We start from the raw sequence: 27,310 nt of genomic DNA, 5'->3' as shown, positions 1-27,310 counted from the left end.
CCTTCTCTCCTGGCTAGCTCTGTCTGTCGGTTACTTTTAGCTGTGTAACCACTGTGTAAGCTAGTTCACTTCTTAGTCCCTGTTTTCTCAGCTCCTGAATAGGGATAACAAGGTACCAGGTCATAAGATCCTCATGAGGGTTAAATGACATAATACACGTGAAGAGTTTAGAACAGTGGTTGGCAGGTAGTGTGAGTGTTCACTGAGTGTTAACTATTCTTTGTCGTTTTTTTTTTTTGTGCTATTTTGCTATCTACCAGGTTTATGTAATTCTGCTGGGATTTCTTTTGCTGTATCTGTAACAGCTACTGGATTAACAGTGTAATATATTTCCAAGCAGAACCATAGATGCTAGAGATACTGTGGTTTCTGAAGCTTGCTTACACTCTAATGGAGGAATGAGCAGTGAACACATGAACAAATAGCATAACTCCAGATGTGGACCTATTTTGGATGAGGTGACCAGTGTGGACCTCTCTAAGATGGAAACAGTTGAGCTGAGACCTGAAGAACAGTTCATGTGATGAGGTACGGGAAGAAGCAGAGAGAACAGTTAATGCCAGAATCTGGCAGCGGGAGCCGACGTGGAGGTGCTTTCTAGGATCAAGGACGGCCAGCTGGGCTGTAGGCGCTTACCAAGGGCGAGAGTAGAACGAGATGACAGGACTGACGGTACCAAGCTTGCCTGGGAACCATTGAAGGGACTGAGCAGGAGAGTGGCATGATCTGGTGTTGGAGCTCTCTTTTCCTGAGATGGGGACAGTGGCTTGTGGGGGGCAGGGATGGGAGCAGGGAGGCCGGATATCAGGGTGCTGCAGTTTTACAGGTGAGAAACGGAGGCCAGGTTAGGGTGGTGGCCGTGGAGTGGGGACCCTTGCTGCCGCCAACATCAGTGTGCCTGGTGTTGGCCACCTGAGTATTTCTATAGGCTTGATTCCCAGAAGGCAATTGCTGCCTTAGACTGAGTAATGAGAGCCGACATTCTTTAAGTGCTGACTGTGCGCCAGGTGCTATTTTAAGTGCTTTTCATTCTAATTGAGCCAGAAATAAGCAGTCCTCTCAGGGCCCTAGAATGGTTGAGGATTAAAAACATACCGTGATATTCAGTGTTGTTGGCAGTTGAACAAAAAAACCTCCTGAGCAGTCAGAGCCCATGTAGCTCTGTAGGATGGAGAGATCCTGGAGAGGCTGTGGGCTCCATGGGATTTCTGTCAGAGGTGTTTATGTGGAGCAGGTGCTTGAAGACTTCAGAGAGGACACTCCTGAGTCGGTTGTGATAAGGACTTCTTGAGGAAATGGTGTCTGAGTCGGTGTTTGAACTGGAGGAAAGGCTAGATGAGGCCGAGGGAGGAAGACAGGGTGCGCATGTCAGCCGTGTGCAGCACTGTGATTTAAAGCCTGCAGGTGGGGAACTGAAGGCGTGTTTGCGAGGAAGATAAGGAAATGGGAGAGACTGGATTTAAATGCCAGCTTAAATTTTTTTCTGTCAGATTTTTTTTTCTTTTTTGAAAATCAGAATCAAATTGATCACTGAGCCCTTTTGTAATTAAGGCAGTGGAGATTGAAGAAATGTTTAGGTAACTTTTATTCAGCATCTGGTAGTTGGCTGGGCCTACATTAGGTGGTTTTGCACACATTTGACCAGGTCTTCAAGGAGATTTAATGACATAAAGTCAGAATGGGTATCTCCATTTTACAGATGAATGGAATGAAGTTTAGAGAGATGGCTCAGTTAGCTTGGGTCACCAGTTAGGAAGTGGCAGAGCCTGAATTCAGACCCAAGTCTTCACCCCTGAAGGGCGTTAGTGCTGGGCCCTGCCTGTTGCTAAAGGAACGGCAAGGAGAACAGAGCCTGAGGAGAAGTTAGTGGGTTTGGAGGTATAGATTTCTTAGAAGCAAGCGGGGCCGGTCTAGCTATATCCTTGGGATAATGGAGCAGCCAAACCAGTAAAAGACCATCACTCAGACCAAGAGGGACCAAGAAACCTGGAATTCCAGGTGCAGCAGTGTCGGGGCCAGGTGAAGGGAGATGAAGAACAGTGACAGCAGAGACCTGGAAGGTACAGTTGAGTGCATGGCTGCTCAGCCTGTCTGATATCAGAAGTTTGATCTGTGCACGATATCCTCTTTGGAAACATTGCTTATTTATTATCTGTGCTGTTTCTGGAGGGATTGGAGTGCCTCTGGAAAGATGCATAGCCTCTTTCCTCCTTCCCCCTGCTGGTGTGATGCTGTCAACCAGTAATAAGAGACCCCCCTCATTGCTAGCATCTCTGTTATTTGTCTTGCTTGTATGTCATAAGCCCTTTGCCCAGTTACTCTGGTTAACTGGAATTGTTGCTTGAAAGGCTCCTGTCTGCTAGGGTGTGGTTGGCAGTGGCAGGGAAGTGTAGAAAACCAATAACGAACAAGCTGGTAACCAGACATATGCCTCTGAGGGAAATATTGTCGGTGTTCTTTCCCTCCTCTCTATTTTACCCTTTGATCATACTGCTGAAGGAAATCCCAAATCTGCTAGCATCAAGAATCACTGCAGGACTTGATTTTATCAGCCCTCATTCCCATTCAAGATTTCTAGCCTGATGACATGCAAGTGTCCATACTTATTAGAACCATTTTTGGAAAAGAGTTTCTGCATGTTCTCCCTATAGTGGTACTATATGAGAATGGACTCATTTCCTAAATTAGGAGCAGACTCATTGGCCAGCAGACCCTGAATTTATGTGAGATTGTTCTTAATTCTTACTCATCCTTGTCAGTGTGAATAATCATAGATTTGCTGCAGAAATATTAATGGGTTTGATTACAAGGTGCTAAGACCTGTAAGACCGTGATGGGGTTTTTCATGATGTGAACTCTTTATTTCCTGTTTCCAATCGGAAAAATTCTGATTCTGAAACACTTTTGGTTCAGGAATTTCACATAAGGGATTATGGGCCTCCGCTGCTTTCTGCTGACCTCAGAGTTAAGTCCAGACTTCTGGGATATAACCAAGCCTCTGATTACTTTCTTTTTAAGCTTCCTCTTCTGTCACCCTACAGGCTTAAAATGATATAAACACTTCCCAGATGTACCCTCTTTCATGCCATCTTGTGTGTGATAGCTTAAATAGTGCCCCTTCTCACCTTCTCTTCTGTGGTCATGCTAGTCCAAGCCATCATCCTCTCTCAACTGTGACACTCTTCTAACCCCCCCGCCCCCACTCCATGACTTTCCATCTTGTTTAAAGTCCAGCGTCCTGACGGTGCCTTTGTAAGAGCCTTCATGATGTGGCCTCTGGTTCTCTACAGCCTCATCTGTCATTCTTCCCTTTGCTCTCTGCTCTTTGGCCGCTCTCTCTGCCTTCCTGTTCCTGGAACATACCACGCACCTCTCTGCTTCAGGGCTTTCTCACTTGGCTGTTTTCTCTACCTGGCATGTTCTTCTCCCAAATACTACCTGTGTGCTTGTCCTTCATTTCAATTTTTGCTTAGCACCTCCGTGGAATGGCCTTCACGATCAGGCTGACAAAAGTAGCATCGTCCGTCACTGATCCACATCATGCTTGATTTTCGCCACTTTTTGACACGCTATGTGTCTCTGTCTGTCTCTACAAAATACAAGCTCTGAGAGGGCAGGGATTGTGTCTGTTTCTTCACTGCTGTATTTCTACACCTTAGAGGGGTGCCTGGCATTGTAGGTACTCCATAAACAGTTGTTGAATGGGTTGTTCTCTGTAGGATAGAGTGGAGCCTGTCTCTTTTCCAAGATCTGAAGTCTTGGTGCTTAAGTGCATTCAATGAAAACCAAGGTTACTTCCCTGCTTGTTTTGTTCCTCAGTGATTTGAGGTACTTCCACTGTTCTCTCTCATCCTGTTAACAATGTCTGCCTTATAGGCTGCGGGCCTCCCGGGTGCTTCTTGTCGGCATGAAGGGACTTGGGGCTGAAATCGCCAAGAATCTCATCCTGGCTGGAGTGAAAGGACTGACCATGCTGGATCACGAGCAGGTGAGAGGTGCTGGCACCATATCACTGTCCTTCACAGTCTCCACCCTTCAGCATAAACACATGGAGATTGTGTGTGTTCCTGCTGACCCCTTCAGGCCTGTGATAGAGGAGGGCTGGCGTTAATGACACTGTAGCCATTGAGACTGACAGTGCCAATGCCGGATTTGAATTCACCTCCAGCATACCTTACGTGGTCCGCCTGTGGAGACTCCCGTCCCCTCACTGAGCTTGCTGGTCTGTAAAGTGGAGTTACCATCTCCCTTGAAGGGTGATTGGCACCACGGTGCCCCCTAGTGGCAGGAACACCTCACCCAGAAGAATTTGTCTTGGGTAGAGAGGGTCATAGGGAAGGACAGGGAAGCCTGGCGCGCTGCAGTCCCCTGGGGTCGCAGAGAGTTGGACACGACTGAGCAACTGAACAACAAGAGAGGATAAGAGTGGAGCCCCAGGGAAGGATGGTTCCAAGACTTGGAGGTCCTTGCTGTGGAAAAACAAACCAACAGTGGGACGAAAGCGTCTTCGTTTGGCTGTGTAATCTGAACGTGGGGGACGAGGAGAGAACACTGAGGGCGTGTGCCCTGCTTCTGTCAGCGCCGCAGCCTGGGGACGAATGCCACTCAGTGCCGGAGTCACCCCTTACCTCTGCAGTGCAAGGACTGGCGGTGCTTTCTGCCTGGCTTCCGCTGCAAGGCCTAGCTCCTCTGACTGGTTTTCAAACGCCTAACACGGGGTTCTCAGTCCCATCTGTTCTGTAGAATATTCGGGTAGTTATTTAAGAATAAAAGTTCTCCAGGTGAGCCTAAAAGTCAGAGAGGGTTGAGAAGCACTGCTTTCATGTAAGCTGGTCCCAGTCAGCTTACCCGGCCTGATGCCCATCTCATAAATTTCATAGTTCACGAGCCCTCCTCAGTAGTTCTGCCTTTTCAGTTTGCTTGAGCTTTTGTTCCTGACTACAGACATCCCAGGGAGACAGTGCTGCATGATGCAAAAACTTTGGAATCATGCAGACTTAGGCTCAAGTCTTCACCTTCTGAAGCTGGGCAAGGGCATTAACCTCCCAGAGACTTAGCTTATACATCTATAAAATGAAGATATTCATTCCCGCCCCTTAAGAGTTCATTTCAGTTACATCAGCACACATCCAAGAACACCTGCTGGCTACCTTGGAGTATTCTAGGTAGGGGCAATAGAAAAATCCACAAGAGGGACTTCCCTGGTGGTTAAGACTCTGGGTGCAGTTTCCATCCCTGGTCGGGGAACTAAGATCCCACATGCCATGAGGTGCAGGGAGGTGGGGGGAAGGGAGGGATGCACAGGATTTGTTTCCCATTCTCAGTTTTTTCCAGAAACCAGAGAAGGCTCCCTGACTTAGGTTGTGTCAGGGAAACATGAAAGGCTTCCCGGAGTGCTAAACTGAGTCTTAAAAAACAAGTAGAGATTTTTCAAGGTTGGAGGGGCTGTGTTTTAGGCAGGGGACATTAGCACAGCATGATAGAAGTAAAAAATAACAAGCAGTTTGGTATTTGTAGAGTGTAAAGCCCACGGAATGGGGGTGAGGGTGCAGATTGCAGGTGAGGTCAAGTCACAAAGGGCCCGCGGATGAACTCTGCCAGAAACCTCTCTTCGCTTCTTTGGGTGGTGCGGAGTCACTGGACAGAGTTTCAGGTCGTGAGGGGACCTGAGCCCTGGGCCTTGTGTAGATCGCTGACACTGTAGCCTGTGGACGGCACAAGGTATGGGAGAGAAGACTACTTAGAACGCTGCCTTAGTAGTTTAGGGAGAGTCGGAAAGAGTCTGAGGAATGGCAGTGATGACAGAGATGGCGAAAAGCACCCAGAGGTGAGAGGTGCTTAGGTGGTAGGGTCGGATGGATTCTGTATGGGGAAGCAAGGAGTAACCACAGCCACGGCCATGGACTGGAGGTGCTGGACACTGTGCTTAGAGCGGTAGGTGTAGTGTGTCATTTAGTCCTCAAAACAACTGTGAGCTGGAGGGATTATCATCCCTATTTTACACATAAAAAAAACAGAAGGAAAGGAGGTGAAGCATGGCCCACCCATGGTCACAGTAGTTAGTGGGAGCGCCAGAACCCAGGCCCCGACTCCTGGCAGAGCCCACCTGCTTAGTCCCGTCACCTGGTGGCTGCTGTCAAGGAAATGTCGAAGATTCGAAGACCAGGTTTCTGGCTCTGGTGACTGGATGGGTGACTGGTGGGCTCATCAACAAAGCCAACAAATGTAGGAATCACATATGATTGGCCCCTGGGATCTAGCAGGAAATATCCAATGGATAGTTTAACATAAGACTCAAATGGATCGGGAAGCAATCTGTATCAGTAAAAGCAATTTGAGAAACAACAGTAGACTTTGGTAGATACTGGAAGGCATGGAGTTGGTTTTTGGACCTACACAGAGTGAAAATCTGAGTGATTCTGAAATGGAATCCTGAAGACAGCTGCACTGAAGAGGGCCCATATAGAGACTGGGGTGTCCAATGAGGGGAAGGAAGGCTGGGAGCAAGAGGCCAAGGAGTAAGGCCCAGGTAACCTAGGCAGAGTGTTGAGTAAGTGCATTGCTTCTAGAAAGGTCCTCGTTTTACATGGGATTTCTTCATATTTGCTCAAAATCACACATTTAAGTCCTTGAGCCAGGATTTGAATCACAGGTTTGAATCCAAGCTTAATTATTCCAGAAACCGCTATGGTGTACAATCTCTCTGTGTTGTGAGATCCCAGGAGGGGTCACAGGTACCGTTAGACGGCTGGCCTGAAGCGGGAGGAGGACCAGCTCCATATGCTTGGAGGAAAGATCATAGGGACAGTGTGTGCTGTGCCTAGTTGGCAGGAGAGCAGGATTTCCTCTACTGAGCCCAGGCTTGGTGAAGTGGTGAGGTCATCCATGGAGATGAATGATTAAATTAGACGCTTGATGTGTGAAGAAATGCATTTTGAACAGTGGAATCTAATCCTACTTGTGTATCAGGGGATTATATTATCTGTCTTTGAGGCTCTCTTCTGGTTATGTCCAGCCTTGCGAGTGAAATTGTCCGTCTACTCCAGCCTCTGCTCATCTCGCCTCCTTTCTGAGTTTTAACTGAATTTAAGAGTTCGTTTCCAGCATTCTTAATTGTGTCTGATTTTTGCATCGGTTTGATTTGAAACCACTTGTAGGCAGGGACTGCATCTTTTAAGCTACTTATGTCTTTCTATGAATGCTTCAAGTTGGGCTGCTGCTGCTGCTGCTAGGTCGCTTCAGTCGTGTCTGATTCTGTGCGACCCCATAGACGGCAGCCCACCAGGCTCCGCCATCCCTGGGATTCTCCAGGCAAGAACACTGGAGTGGGTTGCCATTTCCTTCTCCTCAAGTTGGGTACATGGTAGGTATTTTTGGTCAGTTTTTAGCACTCATGATTATGTCATTTTGTTGGCAGTTAAAAATTAAGAAAGCATGGACTTTTTTGTTTAGAGTGAATTTTCATTACAAACACAAGGGGGTGCTCTTTAACCATCAATTCCCAGTTTAAAAAAGAAAAAAAAGTTAAATGTCTGTTTTAAAGCCTCAGGAGGAAAGAGTATAGGGAATCTGCATTGGACAAATTCCTATAGAAACAGTCGTAATACAATTAGATGGTAGATAGTTTAGTTACTCTTTAAAATGGAAAAGTTAAGGGGAACTTCCCTGGCAGTCCAGTAGTTATGACTTTGCTTTTCAATTCAGGGAGTTCAGTCCTTGGTCCAGAAGCTAAGATCCCACATGCTCTTAGCCAAAAAACCAAAACATGAAACAAGCTACACTGTAACAAATTCATTAAAGAATTAGAAAAATAAAATGGAAAAGTTAATTTGTTGTTTCCTGCCAATTTCAAATATTCAAAAAAAAAAAATTCCTTCCCAGGTATCTCCAGAAGACCCCGGAGCCCAGTTCCTGATCCGTACTGGGTCTGTTGGCCGAAACAGGGCTGAAGCCTCTTTGGAACGAGCACAGAATCTCAACCCCATGGTGGATGTGAAGGTGGACACTGAGAATATAGAAAAGAAACCTGAGTCGTTTTTCACCCAATTTGATGCTGTAAGTTTCACAGAGAATGTAAAATATGCTATAGGAATTAAGCACTAGTTGTATGTATATTAGGTCCCCTGGGGTATTAGACGCTCAAATCTGAGCTTTTTCCCAATATAGTTTGTAGGCTGTTTTGTTCTTCGCCAATAGGGTGGGCCAGAAAGTTGGTTCGGTTTTCCTGTACTATCTTAAGGAGAAACCCGAACCAGGTTTTTGGGCAACCCAAGCTGTTGCCCTAGTCGGGTGAAGTCTTATATTACCTTAGTGCATATATGCCTCATTAGTGTTTGGCCTTAGTTTACTGAGTGTGTGGGTAGGCAGACTCAGGCTGTTGAATCTGCTTTAGCTGCTTGTGAGTTGCTGCCTTTTAGTTTCTTCTTTCGGCATATTTCCCCCAAGACCAGCTTTCATCATTGGTGTTTTGTCTTCCTTCCAGAATCTTTGCACACAACTTTAATACCTTTCACTGCAAATGTTTTCTTCCGAAAACTTAGCAAGTTGGTGATTAATTTCTGTAGCAGAGTCATTTTTTTGTTAGAAATATCAAACTCCAGTCTGTGTTTTGTCTTTAAAAAGAGCACACCTGATCTTGGTCTGTCTATATCTCTTTCTTCCACACAGCCGCTTTGACCATGTTGCCATGGATAACTAGACAGAGTCACTGTAGTCGTAAGCCAAATGAAGCATATCCGACCTCATTTGATTTCACTGCCAAATCTCTGCAGAGGTGAAAGGATACGTGAAATTCTTCAGTGTCTACACGACCTTTCAGACATGGTTTCTTCCGCCCTGGAAAAGTTTAGTAAATGTTGGGTAACCATATAATAGTCAGAGATGATCTGCTTGGTTTTTCAATGAAAGACCCATTACATGAGAGGTTAGGATTTGAGTTTGGTTTCCACACCGTTATATCTCATGTGTGCATGTATTCAAATGTGGGCTTCAAAGGATGGTTCATCTGTGTGTTTTGTCCCTTTAAGATTTTTTTTCACTCTGTTTTGTAAGTCCAGGTATTGGAACATTTTCCATTTGGACATAAGTCATCCTTCATTTCTTTATCCATAGCAACCACATTTGGTTTACTCTAGGTGTCCTTGAACTTCTAGCCACTAAAGCTTTGTTAGAACTGAAACAAGGGGTTGTTGCTTGTGTTAATATAAGGCATGTTCACAGGGCAAGCGTGACTTCTTTGAGCCACGTTTGACTGGTCCTCAGGTTTTCACACTCACTTTTGACTGCAGAGCTCCGTTCAGACAGTTTGCATGTTCAACTGCACCTGTCTTATCTTTTAGATTTGATTTCTCCCCGGGTGGTTGCATCCTTTGAATGGCAGTGGAGACACACATTTCTCTGTGAGCGATATGTCAGTGTTAAGGCTCCCAGGCAGCAGCAAAGAGGTTTATCAAATGAAAACATCCTATGGTAATTTCTTCTCCAGCTTTCTCTGTTCAGAAGAAAACATGTGCGATTTAGAAGTTGTCTTCCTCTTCCCGGTCACAAAACTTTTCCCAAAATGATGGTGTCCTGTGCGGTAAAGCTTAGCCATTTCCAATACCTCAACTTACTGGGAACACGACCTGGAGGCCTCAGAGCAACATTGATGATTCCCCTAAGTGAATCACCAGCTCATTGTCTTAACTCATTCAGAGTTAAGACCTCCCATTCAGGGAGGTCACTTGGGCTATAACCATTTCTTTTGTCCTTAAATTCAGATTAAGTTTCACATCGAAAACTGTGGAAAAATAATCCCAACGGGACTTGTTTATCTTCTTTATCATCACACATCAGTCAGAAGAAGGGGGGGGATAATGCCCTTGTATTTAAACATGACCTTTGGGTAAATTTTAAAAACTGGTTTTGTTTTTTGCTGTAGCTTAATCAGACTTCAATAGGTTAATGATTTAGAAATAACTTACTCTGAGTTACATTACTGTCTTTTCATGAAAACTGAAATGTGGTTTATGTATGTTCATGGTTTAGGGGAAACAAATTCATTGAGTGCCTGTTACTTAATAGCTCAATGTGTTTCATTTTGGTTGCAGAAGGTGAAATGACAGTCTCGATGATTTACATTTTCTGCACACTGAAACCTGCAACTGTTCTTTTGTCTTCTAACCTGAGGATCCAAAGAACCTGTTGTACCAGTTTGAAACTGGCTTTAGACGTGCCCAGAGAGACTGCTCATTAAGGTTTATTTAGACATCTGGGCGGTGAGTCATGGTCTGCCTAACTCACATGCAGCCACTTTCTTTCCCTCTGCAGGTATGTCTGACTTGCTGCTCCAGGGACGTCATAGTGAAAGTTGACCAGATCTGTCACAAAAATAGCATCAAGTTCTTTATGGGAGATGTTTTTGGCTATCATGGATACACATTTGCCAATCTTGGAGAGCATGAATTTGTAGAGTAAGTTCAGGGAAAGGAGGAGAGAACATAGCATTTTAAAATGTACCTTTTATTCACAGATAGGAAATGACTGAAATGGTTAGATAGCATCACCGACTCAATGGACATGAATTTGAGCAAACTCTGGGAGATAGTGAAGGACAGGGAAGCCTGGTGTGCTGCCAGTCCATGGGATTGAAAAGAGTTGGGCATGACTTAGCGATTGAACAACACAACAGCAATAGGAAGTGACCCGTTTAAGGAAAGTATTTTACTCTAGTACTTAAAACTTTGGGAAATCAGTTAACAGCTTATTGAATACATAGATTGTGTGTTCAGAATTGTAGGAGATGTGGCTCCTGCCTTCCAAATTGATGGTCTCCTCTAGAGCAGGGGGTCCCCAACTCCCAGACCCCTGACTGGTACCAGTCTTTGACCTGTTAGGAACCAGGCCATGCAGTAGGAGGTAGGCGGAACTTCACCTCCTGCTCCCCATCACTTGCATTACCACTTGAACCATCCCCAACCCTGACCATGGAAAGATTGTCTTCCACGGAACTGGCAGCGCCCCCCCACCTGCCATCATGCCAAAAAGGTTGGAAACAGTTGCTATAGATCATGAGAAAGGCAATTCTAAGGTTGTCAAAGCACACCACATGGGTGTCTGAGCAGTCTGGGCTTTGCTTTCTGTTTAGGGACGACTTGATTAGATTGTATACATTTGTTCCCCAGCTTGGGCTTGTGTGTGTTTAAGTTTGAGAGCTAATAAACTGAATACTAATTAAATGGGCAACTCTGGAGGCACTCTCAGCCAGAGTCTACCTTGGAACATCTCCAGGGTCCAGAGGCAGCTCCGGTGGAACAAACAGACCTCCTCTTCTTGCACCTTGAGGTTGTAGATCATGGTTAAGTCTCACATGATGAGACCTACCATATTTTGAACTTCTAGATGAAAGATGGTGGTGATACCATTCTTGTAAGATGACAAGAGTTGGTCTGGGGGCTGTGACTTTTGACCACCGCCTTGCCGATGAGAAATAGAGACCCTGTGTGGTAGTGAAGGTCCCACCAGGAGTCAAGACAGGAACTGCTTTCTTTCATTGCCCTTCTCAGGGGAGCCCCTGAACTCTCTTCAGTTTGTAGGTTTCTTGCCTGTGAAGTCGGGATGGGGGAAGGATGGAGATGTTCAGAATCTTGTAACTCTAATGTGTGATGGCTTTAAGAAAATCTAGTCTTTAGGCCTGTTCTCAATGGATAAAGAAGTCACTGTAGAGAAAGGAAGGCCAGGTTATCTGAAGGTGAGCTCCCCGTGGTAAATGGGAGGAACTGAATGCAGGGAGTGTTTGCGTTTCTTGAGAACATACCGCCTGCCTGGCAGACTGCTAAGCACTGGTTGTTCCTCTGAATCATCCTGCAGGGGTTATGCCCACACAGTGGGTAGATGCTGCACCAGGTGGTCTTAGTGCCTGGGCTGGGGGTTGAGCCCAGATCAGTCAGATGTTGCTCTTAACCACCATCCGTTCATGCAGTGAGTGGTGGTGCTGTTTTTGTTCTCATGGCATAATTCACAGAGTTAAACTTGATTCCCACTTGTCATCCTCTAGGGAGAAAACCAAAGTTGCCAAAGTCAGTCAAGGAATAGAAGATGGACCTGATACCAAGAGAGCCAAACTTGATTCATCTGAGACGACCATGGTCAAGAAGGTATGTTGGTGCAGCTGATCCATTTTGCTGTGCAGTAGAAACTAATAACATTTTAAAGCAACTACGTAATTGTGGTGGTGATGGTGTTTTAGTTGTGAAGTCATACTCGTTTTAGTTGCTAAGTCATATCTGATTCTTTTGTAACCCCGTGGACTGTGTAGCCTGCCAGGCTCCTCTGTCCACGGGAATTCCCAGGCCAGAATGCTATACTCAGTAAAAATTAAGAAAAAAGTTATGTTGAGGCGGGGAGTGTTAAGTCAGAAAGCCCTGGGGTCCTGTACGCTCCAGGCCGTAACCAGGAAAGGAAACATGTAGTCCTGAAGGGAGGAGTCTGGATAGAGTGGGCCAGCGCTTGTCCCGTTTAAATGGGGGCAGATGTGCTTAGTGCCAGCTAGCTGTTGCCATGAGGTTATGTGTTCAGTAGCTAAGTCATGTTTGAGTCTTTGCGTTCGCATGGACTGCAGCATGCCAGGCTTCCCTCTCCTTCACTATCTCTCAGAGTTTTCCCAAGCTCATGTCCATTATGTTGGTGATGCCATTCAACCATCTCATCTGCTGTGGTCCTCCTCTCCTGCCCTCAGTCTTTCTCAGCATCAGGGTCTTTCCCACTGAGTCAGCCCTTCAGATCAGGTGGGCCAAATTATTGGAGCTTCAGCATCAGTCCTTCCAATAAATGCTCAGGGTTGATTTCCTTTAGATTAACTGGTTTGATCTCCTTGCAGTCCAAGGGACTCTCAAGAGCCTTCTCTAGCACCACGGTTTGAAAGCATCAGTTCTTCAGTGCTCAATCTTCTCTGTAGTCTAACTCTCACATTCCTACATGACTATTGGAGAAACTGTAGCTTTGGCTATATGGACCTTTGTAGACAAAGTAATGTCTGTTTTTTAATATGCTCTCTGGGTTGGTCATAGCTTTTCTTCCAAGGAGCAAGCATCTTTTAATTTCATGGCTGCTATCATTGTCTGCAGTGATTTTGGAGCCCAAGAAAATAAAATCTGTCACTGTTTCTGCTTTTTCCCGATCTGTTTGCTGTGTCGCTTTCTGCCATTAGAGTGGTATCATCTACATAACTGAGGCTGTTCATATTTCTCCTGGCAATCTTGATTCCAGCTTGTGAGTCATCCAGCCTGGCATTTCACATGGTGTACTCTGCATATCAGTTAAATAAGCAGGGTGACAATATACAGCCTTGACGTACTCCTTTCCCAATTTGGAGCCAGTCTGTTCCATGTCTGATTCCAGTTGTTGGTTCTCTCAGGGTCAGGTAAGGTGGCCTGGTATTGCCATCTCTTTAAGAATTTTCCACAGTTTGTTGAGATCTACACAATCAAAGGGTTTAGTGTAGTTAATGAAGAAGTAGATGTTTTTCTGGAGAAAATGTGGACCTAGTGATGCCCAGATGTGATTTTTCAAGAGAGTGAGACATGTAGATTTTTTTCATATGCTCTGTCCCAGACTTGTTAATGCCAGCAGCCTTTTTGCATGCTCTGCCCTTGCACCTTGTAGAGACTAAGGAGAACGTGCCCTCCTTACTTACCTGCTTTGTGGGCCAGCAGTTTGAATCTTTGTGCATGGAGTAGCATCAGGAAGACTGTTGTTGAGTCCAAGCCATTAGTCTTATACAGATTTTTTTGTTTTCAAATTGGTAGACAATTTAGTAGGCTCCCTAAAGGGCAGGGAGACAGTTTAAACTTGAATTGCTTATTGCTTTTTTAAAATAAAGTTTTTGTTTTTTTCCCCACCAAATAACCTTTTAAGAAGAAAGATCTTGCTATTGACAAGTGTTCTCAGGTGTATATATGTATTTTTTTTATCGTAGTTTATGTTAGGGGCTTAGTCTCTGCTAGGATTGGTACTATAATTCATTTTACATAAGAAAGAGTGGAAAGGGAATCAGTAGATAGATGATGGTTTCGTAGCTAGTGTTAGAATTTGAGAAGGGAATTCACGCGATGAGGAAAACAAACCCAAGTGGCCAGAATTGGTTTTGTTAAACCAAGAGGAAAGACACGGCCAAGCCCATATTTACTCTTCACTTTGTAGATTTAAACGTTGAGGAAAAAAACCAGCTGGTCAGGGTGTTGAGTTAAAGTTGCTCTAAAGGGGGGATTCTAAGAATGCAGAAACCACAAAAGAGACTGCAGAAAACCACAAAAGTGGAACTCTTTGAGTTTCCAGCAAGGCTGTGTTGGAGATTTTCTTTCTCTTGCTCTTTATGTTTGTGTTGGAATAGTTTGATGCTGTGAGTGCGATACAGAGGAATTATTAAGCCCTAATTTTAGTGTCTATTCACAGGACCATAATTATCCAGAGCGAACATTAGTATTTTGGCCAAAACTTGCGTCTTTTTCTTTCTTCCTTTCTTTCTTCTTGAGGCCCAGTCAAGCTTTATCTGAATGGCTCCGTGAGGTTGGTTGGGGGAGATAAATTGTTAACTAAGGGAGGAGGACAAAAGCAGCTTTGTGGGTGCTGTCAATTTATAAATCACACCCTCTTACAAGTGTGACACTTGGCCTTGGTGTGAAGGGTTTTATGGCTTAAGGGCCTTCTCTGATTGAGGCGGGCCTTTCACATTCAAATGGAAAGAGCCCTAGCTTTGTGAGCCTTGCACAGCGGGAAGTTTCCTGGGAGTCAGTCTGCTGGTGCCCACTGGGGCGAATCTGGAAACCTCTTTTGGGAGCCACTTTAGTGAGCTATGAGGAGAATGTGGGCAGCCCTGGCAGGCCCTGGGTGGCCTCTGCGTACCATTCTGTGGGCTCTTCAGGCACACAGCTCTTTGTGTAGCCTCTTCCTCCACAGGGCCCAATTTGAAGGTATCAAAATATTCCCCAGCTGACATTGTTAGTCAGCTGTTTCACGGGGACAATTCAGGCTTGGATTCCAACCCCGAGCCGTGAAGGTCGAGAGGCATGCAGGGCATTCCTCATGACAATCTCCGGGATTCCAGACCTTGTCTTTGTGCGGCCTCCCCGGGAGCTGCGGAAGGCTGGGGCCGGGCCGGGGTTCGGCCACCTTGCGAGAATGTGCCGTCTCCATTTTGGCAGTGACTGCTCCACAGTTTCGAAGTTTTCCTCCAATTCAAAAAATCCCTGGGTTTAGATTCTGTCCTTTCAACTAATTGGGCTATGCTCAGCCTTGCAGGAGTGGGGTGGGGAAGCAGCCACTTCCTGTTTCCTGTGAAAGGCTTCTGGTGAGGGTTCCCTTCCCCTCCCCCTTTTTCCTTAGGTTCAGCCCTATGTTGTACACCCTCTTGTGCTTGAAGGTACACATTGTGCTCCGAAATTAGAAATGTTAAAAAACAAAGAGGAAAAACAGCGCTTGTGGTTTTCACACCGTCTAGGAAGATGCTTGGCTGGGCCTTTCTAGCACCTGTGCAACGGTGAGAACTACAGTGGTGGGCAGATGCCCAGCCCAGAGACTGGTGCTCAGGGGGACACTGTGTGCCTCCCTTGGTACCCAGGAGGAGTCATGAGACAGATTTCCCCAGAAACAGGTCTTGGGCACAGACGTGAAGTGGGTGCCCATACACAGCACGTAAAGGAGATGACAGCGGTTTTATGAGGAGGAAGTGTCTGGAAAGGTTTCCCCGAGAAAGAGTTGTCAGAGTTGAAATGTGAACAGATTGGCAAGCACCAAAGCCAGGATCAACACCCAGTCACAAGAAACAGGGTCAAGAAAAAGCTCAGATGTTGAGACAGAATGACTGACTTCCCTGGCTCCAAACAGCCAGTTCTTTCTGTATCTGTGAGTTGCAAAATGCCTACTGTGTACAAGACACTGCATTGGGTGCAAGGAAGTGCGTTAGTTGTCTTATCTCCATTTACAGCAGACCCTGAAGCCCAGAGAAGTTAAGGGACCTGCCCAAGATCACGCAGCTGTGTCAGAAGGAAGGACTAAGTGGACTTCCCTGGTGGCTCAGATGGTAAAGAATCCGCCTACACTGCAGGAGACCTGAGTTTGATTCCTAGGTCAAGAAGACCCCTGGAGAAGGGAATGGCAACTCACTCTAGTATTCTTGCCTGGAGAATCCCATAGGCAGAGGAGCCTGGGGGGTACAGTCCATGGGGTCCCAACGAGTCAGACATGACTGAGAGGGTGACACAGGGAGGGGGAGAACACAGGCAATGGCCCAGGGTGCAGGTGCGCTTCATCACCACAAGGGGCATCCCCTTGGAGTTTCCAGGGTGACTTGAAGTTTGGTTAGGAAGGTGGGGTGAACTATGTGAAAATCAGGATCACTTCTGAAAACTTTCAGGATGAATGACCACCAGTGTGCTCCCATGTTGCTGCTCATGTTTCTTTATTGTCAGGGGGCTGCCGGATAGGAGTGGATGGATTCCTGGGGGTGGATACTCTCTGTGATAGCTTTAAAAGATTAAACATAAAGATTTGCTTCTGACAAGCTAAGAAATACAGACTTAATTTTACCACTTCTGAAGGTAGTGGGTGACTAATTTGGACCCTGGAAATCCCTTTTTCATGAATTAGTTGTGAATTCCACAGTTGAAGAGTGATTCACTGTTTTGATTTCTCCCTTTCTGAACCATTTGTTAACAACTCTCTCATCCTTCTCTCAGACCCATCTTTAAAGCAACATTCCTGGTGACTGACTAGTGTAGCTCCTCCTCTCCTCTGTGGCACGTTGATTGTAGCATCCGTTGCCCCTCAGATGACTTGTCAGTGTTTCCCTCATTCACGTAAACTCCATTCGACGTGGGCCGGGCAGTTTTGTTCCCAGCTGTGTTCCTAGTGCAGTGCCCACACATTCGTGTTCAGGACATGTTTGTTCAGTGTGCAATAGTGGCTGTTGTAGCAGCATAATATGACCCAACTTGGGAGATTATTGTCATCGTAAAAAGGATTTGTTCGTTAGTTAGAAAGGATTTAACTTTCTTTGTGATTGAATAAATTGAAGTGTTTTTTGTATGTTAGTTCTCATAGTTGAGGTTATTTGAACTGAGCTGAGAGAACAAACTTTTAAAGAAGACAAGGTTCTTGGCGAAGAATGTGTAGAAGTCTGTTATCGAGTTGTTGCCTGGACCAGAACCTGCAGGCCAGAGAGGTTCAAAACTCACTGTCAGAATGACTTGGTATGTTTGTGGTTGGTGGCAGGCAGGGAGGGGGCAGGGTGTACATTACAGAGGATTTGGTGGGAAGCTGATGGTAGGTTTCCCGGGTAGAAGAGCTTTGGAGCAGATGCTGATGGTGCCTTGTGTCATTGGAGAGAAGTTTCTTGGTTCTATGGATGAAGAATAGAAGTCCCTGCCAGCATCACAGCACAGTGTGTGTGTGTGTGATATTTGCTACACAGAAATCATGTGACATCAGCGCAAGTTACAAAACATAACAATAAAGCAAACACTATCCACCTTAATAACCAGAAGGTTTCCAGGACCCTTGTGCCAATCTGTGTGTTCTTTCTCTGTCTCCTCAGGTCTGCTGGCACATTTGTGTCGATTTACTAAGGTGTCCAGAAAGGGTGGATATAGGCCGGCTTGGCATAGTGTTTTATCATGTGTTTGTAAATCTCAACAATGGAATGACGCTTACTAGGTGATGTTGTAGGGTAGAAATTAAGAATGTAGAGCTAAACCACCATGAAACCACCACCCAGTTTAAAGCAGAAAACACTATTGGGTGGTCGAGGCCACTTGGATGCCCCTCGCCCACGTGAGTAACCACTGTCCTCAGTCATGTTTCTCATTCCCGTGCATTTTTTCTTCCTGTGTGCCTATGTTTCCAAGCAATACAGAATTGTTTGGCGTGCTTTTTAATTTCTTAAAAATTGGTTTCACATGCTTTTTAAGAGCAGTTTTGTGAAGCCATCTGGGTTTGTATGTAGGTCTGGAGCTTTGCTGTCCATTATGGTAGCCACCAGCCACGTGTGGCCATTCAAATTAAAATTAATAAAATTTAATTTAAAAATTCAGTTCTGCAGTCTCACTAGCCACATTTCACATGCTCAGTAACCACACACGGCCTGTGGCATCCATATTGCAAAGCACCCATATACAGAGTGTTCTTGTCATCTTTGCAAGTTGTCTTGGACAACAGTCATTGCAAGATAGATTTTTTGGTGGGTTTCTTGTTTATTTGTTTTGACCACAGAGTATTTGTTGTGTGAAAACATTAGTATTTTTTCTCCTATTGATAGGCATTTAGCTATGTAAGTTTTTGCTGTTATAAACTGTGCTGCAGTCAGTGTTGTGTACGTGCATAGATAATCTCTTTGGGTAGGTATATGATTTCTCTAGGGCGTAGGAGAATTAGAATGTGCACACCTTCAGCTTCACCAGACTCTGAAAAATAAGTCTTAAGTCCTTTTCTCTGTTTACATTCCAACCCAGCAACATGTAGCAGTAACATTTGGTAACTTTGGACTCTTTTGCCACTCTGCTGAGTGTGAAAACTGTCTCGGGTTGTGGTTGTCAGTTGTTAAAATGTTTTTGAAAACGCTAGTCTGATAAGTTAGTGTGGAAATTAGACCTCGAAATCTGTAGTTTGAAAGTTGTTTCAATTCTGATTTACATGCTGCTTTACATCCAGATCTTTATCACTTGTTGTAGATGTTCAGCCTGATTTTAAAAAGTAAAATAGGGTACTTCCCTGGTGGTCCAGTGGTTAAGATTCCATGCTTCCATTGCAGGAGGCACGGATTTGCTCCCTGGTTGGGGAACTAAAATCCCACATGCTGTGCAGCACAGCCAAAAAAAACCCCACAAAAAACAAAATGGTTTCACAAGTTCCAATGTGGAAAATATAGAACAAACTGAGAAAATGTGAATCCTGCTACCCAATAATGTCACTGTTCTTTTTATGCATAAATTGGAGTGCTAGTTAACATATGTAAATATACGCAAGATACATAATGACCTGATGTATGTGGTGTATATATATATGTATTGTCTTTTCCTTTTTTCACTCTGTGTATTTTCATAAACACGCCTCAAATCTTTGTGTCTACTTTGGAGAGCATGCTTCTGTTCTACTCTGTTTTATTTATTGAGGTATAGTTGGCATACAATTGGAGAACATGATTTTAAGTGGCTGTCTGGTAGGTCTTCCTCGCTTTGCCTTGCCGTGATCTATTGAGCCAGTTTCCTATTGCATAGAGGTTATTGCAGTCTCCCACTATCTAAATGGCTCAGCACAACCCCTTAATTTGATAGCTGATAGACTGTGTGGAGAATTCATCTTTTATATTTACTGTGGGGCTTTTTGGCAAATGAAAGGCAGGTGGGTCTTATCAGCTCCTGGGTATTTGTTGAAAATTTGCTCCATTCAACGCTGTGCCTTTCACTGTTCTCTGCCTCAGGAAGCTGCTACCCAGTGTAAGAAGGCTTGTTATTAGTCTTAACTAGACTCTCAGATTGAAATCCTCAAGGCCCAGAATGATCAAGGAAGAAAATGGACAGTGGAGGGAAGTGGGTGAGGCCTACCAGACAGGGATTCGTGAGCTGAGGGTATGGTGGAACAGGAAGGGGTTACTTTGTTTGGTTGAATGGTAGCGGCTGCTACCTGGCAGGCTCTGTGGCTGCTTCATCTGAAGACTGTTCACTCCCTGAAAGTGCTGTCAGGCAGCCTTTTCTCTTTATAAACTCGACGCCAGTGAGGTGGGTAAGGCAGGCACCGCCTTTTGCATCTGTTCTACTACAGATTAGGCAGCTTGGTTAAGCTTTATTTTTGTTACGAGCCACAATAGTAGAGTTTGGATACTTTGAACCAAAAAAGGGGGTGTTAATTGGAGGCAGGCTTCAGTAGCCCAAGAAGCATGGAGTTTTATTTCTGTGATCTGAGAAGAGGAAAAAACCAGGGCAGCTGGGAAGCCCTGGAGGCAGCAGGAATCTGGCCTTTCTCTTTAGAGTTCTGCCATGAATGTGTCTCTATTTCTAGCTTTCATATTCTTGATTAAGGAATCCGGTGGGCCTGGCTTGGGTCGTGTGACCACCTCAGACTCTGTCACCTGTGCTGGTAGGTTGGTACATATTAAAGCTAAGGCCACAGGGGCCTCCTCCTTAGATCCCAGGAAACTTGTCTAAAAGTTGTCTGCCACAGACCCAGGAGAGGTGAAGTCATTGGTCCACAGTCACCGACTAGTGGACCTAAATCTGCCCTAAAGCTGGGAAGGGCAGAGGGCCTCTACCCTTGGCTGTGGTGCTCTAGAAGGTCTCACTTTGGCCTTCCTCCAGCAGTTCCCCTCACAGGGTAAGGATTCCATGAGATTAAGAAGGTGCACCTGCCTGTGTCCCGTAGCCTTCCCCCCAGTTCTGAACCCTATTCTGGGTACCTGGACCCCTGGAATCTCCTGACCAGATAGCTTCAGGCTCACTTTCTAGGCTTTTGTGGGCTGCTTCCCAGTCTGCCTCTGGAGTGTGGACCTTACCACAGCGTCTGAATGCCTTGGCCTGAGGATTGGATGTTTTGTTGGGGAAGGATGGGCAAAACCTTGTGCAAAGTCAGGTTCAAAGCTCCTTACATTGTGGGTGAGCCAGAAGGAGATGGGGGCGACCTTCCCAGGGTACCTCCTCTGACACAGGACTCCCACGGAGTGTGAGAATTCCAAATTTGAACCTAGTTTTCCAGGTAGTTATGAAGGAGTTTTATTTGTCAAGGCAGGGGAATACAGTGTACTTTACTTAATAGCTTATTAGTGTGATTTATAACTGAATATGTAGACAAGATATATGGGTTTTAATTTGTACTCTTACCCTCAGGCCCTGAAAGCATTAGAGGCAAACCTGCCTCAGACTGATTCTAGAACCAACTTTTTTCCCCCTTATTCTTCATGGCCTAACAAATCAGTGGATTCTTAGCATTGGTCTTAGCCAGGCAAATTACAAAAATTTTGAATGGAAGTCTTGGTGGTTTTTGAAACCTGGTAAGACTTTTTTTTCCTTATTGTGATGGCATCTCCAGATCGTTAATCTGTTGATCTGTGTTAAGAAGGGTCTGGCAAGTCTATGCCAAGCACTAAATGTCACTCTGGTTGACTACATGACTTATTTTCTAAGGTCAGACAGACCCATTGACCAAAAGGTTTGAGGGCAGTACAGACATATATACTATATGTATACTAGCTTTTACAATGGCTCCAAACCCCAGAGGAGTGATTATGGGGAGACAGAAAGCCACCTTACAAACCATGGCTGTTTTTTATTTTCACCAGTAGTTTGTATTTTCATCTTTCAAATCCATTTTGATCTTCAGCAGGCTGTGGAAACTGCCTGGTAGCTAATAGATCTTGGTTCACTTAGCCTGGTAAATTGTACCATTGTTGTCTTCTTTCTGTTTTCTTTTTCTTTCTGATGTGTGTGTGGGGGGGGGAGATGGTAGAGGGAAGAAAGGAAGACACACACCTCTGTAAGTCTGAAGTTTTAGACACTTGCACACACACATGTACTAGCTTAAACTTGGTAGAAATAGCTAACAACCATATGAGGATAAGGTGCCACTGCTTTACTCCCACGGAGAAGGCAATGGCAAGCCACTCCAGTACTCTTGCCTAGAAAATCCCATGGATGGAGGAGCCTGGTAGGCTGCAGTCCGTGGGGTCGCTAAGGGTCGGACACGACTGAGCGACTTCACTTTCACTTTTCACTTTCACACATTGGAGAAGGAAATGGCAACCCACTCCAGTGTTCTTGCCTGGAGAATCCCAGGGACGGGGGAGCCTGGTGGGCTTCCGTCTATGGGGTCACACAGAGTCGGACACGACTGAAGTGACTTAGCAGCAGCAGCAGCAGCAGCTTTACTCCCAAATATTTTAGCCTGTATTTTCTGAAATAAGGTATTCTCCGAGATTAGAAACCAACCATCACAGTCAGGAAAAATACATGGACAAGTCACTGCCATCTAAATCCTCAGACCCTGTTTAGGGTTTGCTAGTTATTCCAGTCATGTACTTAACAGCAAAAGGATCCGGGGTCAGAATCATGGTTGCATCTAGATTTTCATGACATCTAAAGGTTGCAAGCCAGTTATTTTGTAAAATGTCTCTTATTTTGGGTTCCTCTGATGTTCCGTGTGATTAGACTCTTGCTACACATCTTTGGCAAAAATACCACGACATGGATGCTTCTCATTGCATCCTGTGGTCTGGTGCATTGTTTCCATGTGCTGCTTTATTGGTTGTGTTAATTTTGATCATTTGAGTAAGGTTATTTTCCATACTGGTCCTTTTAAAACAATTTTTTTATCCCTGTGTAACTAATAGGTATTTTGTGGAGAAGTATTTTGAAAATATGTGAATACTTCATCCCTTAAAAAACTTTGCTCATTAGTTAATTTTAGGTCTAAGGGTTCAAGTATTATCTATTATTCTTTACTTTTATCCTCAGATTGCTCCAGGTTTGACCAGTGGAAGTTTCTTTAAGCTGAATTCTTTTACCTCTTGACATGTCCCATCATTCTTTGGGGCACTTTTCCTGTCTCAGGCTCCTCTTATGTTGCAGCTTTGAAATCAGTCATTTCTCCAAAAGAGAAATGTGTCTCTTAGTGGTGATTAGAAACCAGAGTCTGTGTTTTAGATGTGCTCGTTGCTGCTAGAGTGTCATTGCTTTTAGACTTTCTCAGTGGACACAGCAGGTAAAATATTTGTATGTGTACACATACACTTGCATTTACATTTATTTCTTTGTATATATGGAAAATGAGTTCACAGCAGTAACTCTCACCACAGGCTTCATTCTAATTCTCTCTGTTTCCATAGTTCTGATTCTCTTCTTCTCTGACAGTGAGAAGCCTTGCTCCCCAGATTCTCAGTGTATTTTCTTGTTGCAACAAGTCCTTGGATGTAATCAGGCTCCCGCTGCTTCCCTCTGGGGATGCCCTCCTTACCCTGCCCTGCTCTGTCCCCTCCAGTCCAGCCACCAGCCCTCCACACACACGTTCTTTCCCTGTCCTTCTTCAGTCCCAGAAAATGGCTTTTGGACTTCACTGTTTAGGAAAGGGAAAGAAAACCGTTTTCATATTCATAATTAGTTGTTTGTATTTTAACATATATCTCTCATGGCATTTTTAAAAGAAAATTTGATGTAGGTTACTAGGTTTCAACTGTATTTCCTCCTGCCATAGGGAGAAGGAATGCTGTTATTTATGGGTATTGTTGTTTGTGTCTGTTTACTAACATAGAGAATATTTCATTGAATATCTTTAGACACATTTTATCGGTCACTTGTGAAGGAATTTCCATGGCGTAAATACCGCCAAAATTTACCAAAGAGTCAGAATGGAACTGGGTGTTTAGCTTTGCTCCATCTTCCTGCAGGACAGGGAGCTCGTGGCATGATCTCTGTGACCCAGTGCTCAGGGGAGCTCACAGTAAGTGCTCAGGAAGTGTTTGTTGGATTTGAATGGGCCTCAGCTTCTTTTCGGAGAAGGCAATGGCACCCCACTCCAGTGCTCTTGCCTAGAAAATCCCATGGACGGAGGAGCCTGGTAGGCTGTAGTCCATGGGGTCGCACAGAGTCAGACACGGCTGAAGCAACTTAGCAGCAGCAGCAGCAGCACCAGCAGCTTCTTTTAATGAACAGGAAACCTGGTAATGGTGATGAGTTACTGCCTGGTGATTTGAAGTCAATGTATTTTATCCTTGTACTTCCCTTGTGGCTCAGTTGGTAAAGAATCTACCTGCAATGCTGGAGACCTGGGTTCGATCCCTAGGTTGGAAAGATCCCCCTGGAGAAGGGAACGGCTACCCACTCTAGTATTCTGGCCTGGATAATTCCATGGACTGTATTGTCCATGGTGTCACAAAGAGCTGGACGCGACTGAGCGACTTTCACTATTTTATCCCTAAGCAATTTTGTCTTTTTTTTTTTTTTTTAACAGAAGGTGGTCTTCTGCTCCGTCAAAGAGGCGCTGGAAGTGGACTGGAGCAGTGATAAAGCAAAGGCAGCTCTGAAGCGCACGACTCCGGATTACTTCCTCCTTCAAGGTGAGCCCTGAAAGCAGTTTCTCAGCACATACTTTGTGCTCTCATTTCTGCACATGAGGCTGCAGAGCCCAGAAGGTTCCTTGAGGTTGCCCTGAGCTGAGTTCCCCCTTAGTTGGTTCTAAGTGGTCACTTAGGACCACAGAGTGAATGAGAGGAGGCCCATCATTGGGCTCTAGTTTCTTTGCGATTTTTGCTTTTTTTAAATTATGTGTTGAAATGAACTGCTTTCAGAAATTGAGCCCAAGATAACAGTGTTATAAATCCAGCTCCTGTCATCACCACTTTTCCTTCTTCAGAGTTCTTCCTGGTGCTCAAAACAGCGTTCCTCTCTTGAGAGGTTTTCTCCCGTCTCTCACCGTCATTGCCAATGTTCAGAGGGCATTAGGTAGGTGTTGGTTGCCATCTCAGTGTTCTTGTGCCTGGCACGTTATTATTATTATTATTTTTTAAAATACCCACAGAATGTGGGATCTTGGTTCCCTGACCAGGGATTGCACCCTTGCCCTCTGCATTAGAAGCACAGAATCTTAACCACTGAACTCCAGGAAAGTCCCTGTACTTTAATTTTTTTTAATATTATTTTTAAAACAGTAATCATGAACATTGAGCGCTTACTAGCAAGAGCCAGTGGGAGTTGATGTGTTATCCCTTTGTTCACAGACAAGAGAGCTGAGGCACAGAGAAATTGAGGTTACTCTTGTTCTCAGGGTGAGCAAGTGTGTAAATCACGTGGGTTTGTTAACATAAAAATAATCCATATCTGTTACAGAAAATACCAGAAAAGCCCAAAGAAAAAGAATCACCTTGACATTTTTGTTCTTTCGGGGATGTGCTTCTCATCTCCCCCTCCTTGATGCTGGCACGTAGACACCCCTCTGTAAACAGCTGTTAATTTGCAGAGGTTTGGGCATAGCCTCGGTGTTTCTAACTGCCACTTATAAGAAGAGTCAGCTAGTATTTGAGTTTACCATAACCTGGGGATCCTCAGCCAGGGGCAATCTTGCCCTCCAGGCAACTGTCTGGAGACATTTTTGGTTGTTATAACTGGGGTTGGGGTGGGGAGAGAGTTGAGATGTTGCTTACTATCTCAAGACAGCCCCCAGGACAGAGTGCTCTGGCCCCCAGAGTCAGTAGTGTTGAGGTTGAGAGACCCTGATCTACAACCCTTTTGCAGTTTCCAGAGTGCTTTCTTGTCCATCTCCTCATCACATCTCCCTCATGAGATGGACACGGTGGGAGTTATCCCCAGTTTGGTTTCCAGGGGTGAGGAAGCAGAGACCCAGAGAGGCTCGTGTTTTGCCTTGAGAGGACACCGAGTGAAAGTCGCTCAGTCGGGTCTGACTCTGTGACCCCATGGACTGTAGCTCGCCAGGCTCTTCTGTCCATGGGATTCTCCAGGCAAGAATACTGGAGTGGGTTGCCATGCCGTCCTCCAGGGGGATCTTCCCAACCTAGGGATCAAACCTGCATCTCTTACATCTCTCCTGCATTGGCAGCCGGGTTCTTTACCACTCGCATCACCTGGGAAGCCCAAGAGGACACCAAATGCAGATGTAAAAGAGGTGGAACCTGAGCAGCCCGGGTCTTTGAAATCTAATGAATTAAATACTGTATGAGGTACCAGGTAATAAGAGCATCCGTGCTCCATTCTCAATGCCCTGTGAATGTTAGCTCATTGGATCCTCGCCGCATGCACATGAAGCTGCTACTGTATACACACAAGGTGTAGACTGGAAAAGACACAGGCCCATGGCCATCACTGCCCTCAGGAGCCTGTCACTGAGATGGGGAGGCAGGACTCATGCCCTCAAGACAGGATGGGGGAAGGTGTATATTTCATCCAAATAGACTCTGCTGACCATCACCATCAGAAGTTATAAGGGGCTGGGGAGTCGATAGGATGTGAGGAAGAAGCAGGAGCTTTAGTTATGATGCACATGGCAGGCAGTGGTACACAGTTATTCAAAACTGGTGCTTTGGAATCAAAACAGACCTGCCTTCCAGCCCTGGCTCTGTCATTTTTTTTTTTTTTTTCAGGTGAGTGAGGTTGAGCCACAGAGTTCAATTCCCAAAGGCTCCCTCAGATTCCCCTCTGACCATGGGGGTGTTGACAGTGCTGGCCTCAGAGGGCTTTTATGAGGCTTGGATGATACCCGTGTAAGAGGCTAAGCTCAGAGCAAGTCCTGAGCTGTGTGCTTGGAGGTTGGAGGTACTTTCTAGTGTATAGTACAGTGTTAGGGTTGACTCAGTTTACCCTTAATTCCATACTTGAGTAGATATTATCATAGCAGAAATCCTGTCGGGCTTTATTTTTTTTGCCCGTAAAAAGCAGTTTGTTTTATAATACACTTCATGTGTTTACTTCCCTCTTCTAAATGGTAACTAGTTCTCTTTTTAGTTTCAAAGCTTTGCATGTGAAGATTAAGACTATGTTCATAATTAATAATCATACAGTTTCCTTATTATGGTAAAAACATGCACCATAAAGTTTATCACCTTAACCATTTTTTTTTTTTTTCTCATTGGCTGCATTTGGTCTTCGTTGCTGCATTTTTGCTTTCTCTAGTTGCAGAGTGGGGACTACTCTCTAGTTGCGGTGCGCGGGCTTTTTATTGTGGTGGTTTCTCTTGCTGCAGAGCATGGGCTCTAGAATGAGGTCTCAGTATTTGTGGCCTACAGACTTGGTTGCTCTGTGGCGTGTGGAATCTTCCCAGACCAGGAATGAAACCCATGTACCCTGCATTGGCAGGCAGATTCTTAACCACTGGACCACCAGGGAAGTCCATGCATATAGTTTTGTAACGTGTGTGTGTGAGTCGCTGAGTCATGTCCGACTCTCTGTGAACCCATGGACTGTAGCATGCCAGGCTCCTCTATCCATGGGATTCTCCAGGCAAGAATACCAGAGTGATTGCCATTTCCTTCTCCAGGGGATCTTCCCGACCCAGGGATCGAACCCAGGTCTCCTGCACTGCAGGCAGATTCTTTACCATCTGAGCCATCAGGGAAGTGTCCATAGTTTTGTAATAGGGAATTTTTAAAAAGGAGGCAACCCTGCATGTCATACCGTCTTGGTCAAGGCTGGCAGCTGTGTGCTTCCCACTCTTCCCTCCACCCCTGTGGCAGATGTGGCTAAGAAAGCCTCCTTCCTCGTTGACCGGCCACTTCTCCCAGAGCCTCAGAATCCTCTCAACAGCGCTGCCTGCAGTCCTGATTAGGCATACAGATGAGCCCACTTCT

The 27,310-nt window shown here is 45.2% G+C and overlaps 1 protein-coding gene across 6 annotated transcripts in view; it reads left to right on the top strand.

The window, feature by feature from the left end:
• The window catches only part of SAE1 (SUMO1 activating enzyme subunit 1), a 60,701-nt gene that overhangs the window by 9,300 nt on the left and 24,091 nt on the right, over nt 1-27,310 (top strand). For 3 of the 6 annotated variants that reach the window (XM_088830896.1, XM_088830893.1, XM_088830895.1), the window contains exons 2-7: nt 3,877-3,988; nt 7,882-8,055; nt 10,309-10,451; nt 12,035-12,134; nt 15,962-16,057; nt 23,965-24,070. In XM_088830896.1, the coding sequence (XP_088687022.1) occupies nt 3,877-3,988; nt 7,882-8,055; nt 10,309-10,451; nt 12,035-12,134; nt 15,962-16,057; nt 23,965-24,070 (731 nt within the window). The remainder of the gene's footprint in view (nt 1-3,876; nt 3,989-7,881; nt 8,056-10,308; nt 10,452-12,034; nt 12,135-15,961; nt 16,058-23,964; nt 24,071-27,310) is intronic. The other 3 variants (XM_055411770.2, XM_055411768.2, XM_088830894.1) reach the window with 2 other exon arrangements.

The sequence above is a fragment of the Moschus berezovskii genome, chromosome 22, assembly GCF_049115385.1.
Source record: "Moschus berezovskii isolate FMDL1 chromosome 22, NW_MosBer_1.0, whole genome shotgun sequence".
Classification (NCBI taxonomy): Eukaryota; Metazoa; Chordata; class Mammalia; order Artiodactyla; family Moschidae; genus Moschus; species Moschus berezovskii.
Note: the sequence above shows the minus strand (reverse complement) of the source record. Positions and strands in the feature narration are given on the sequence as shown.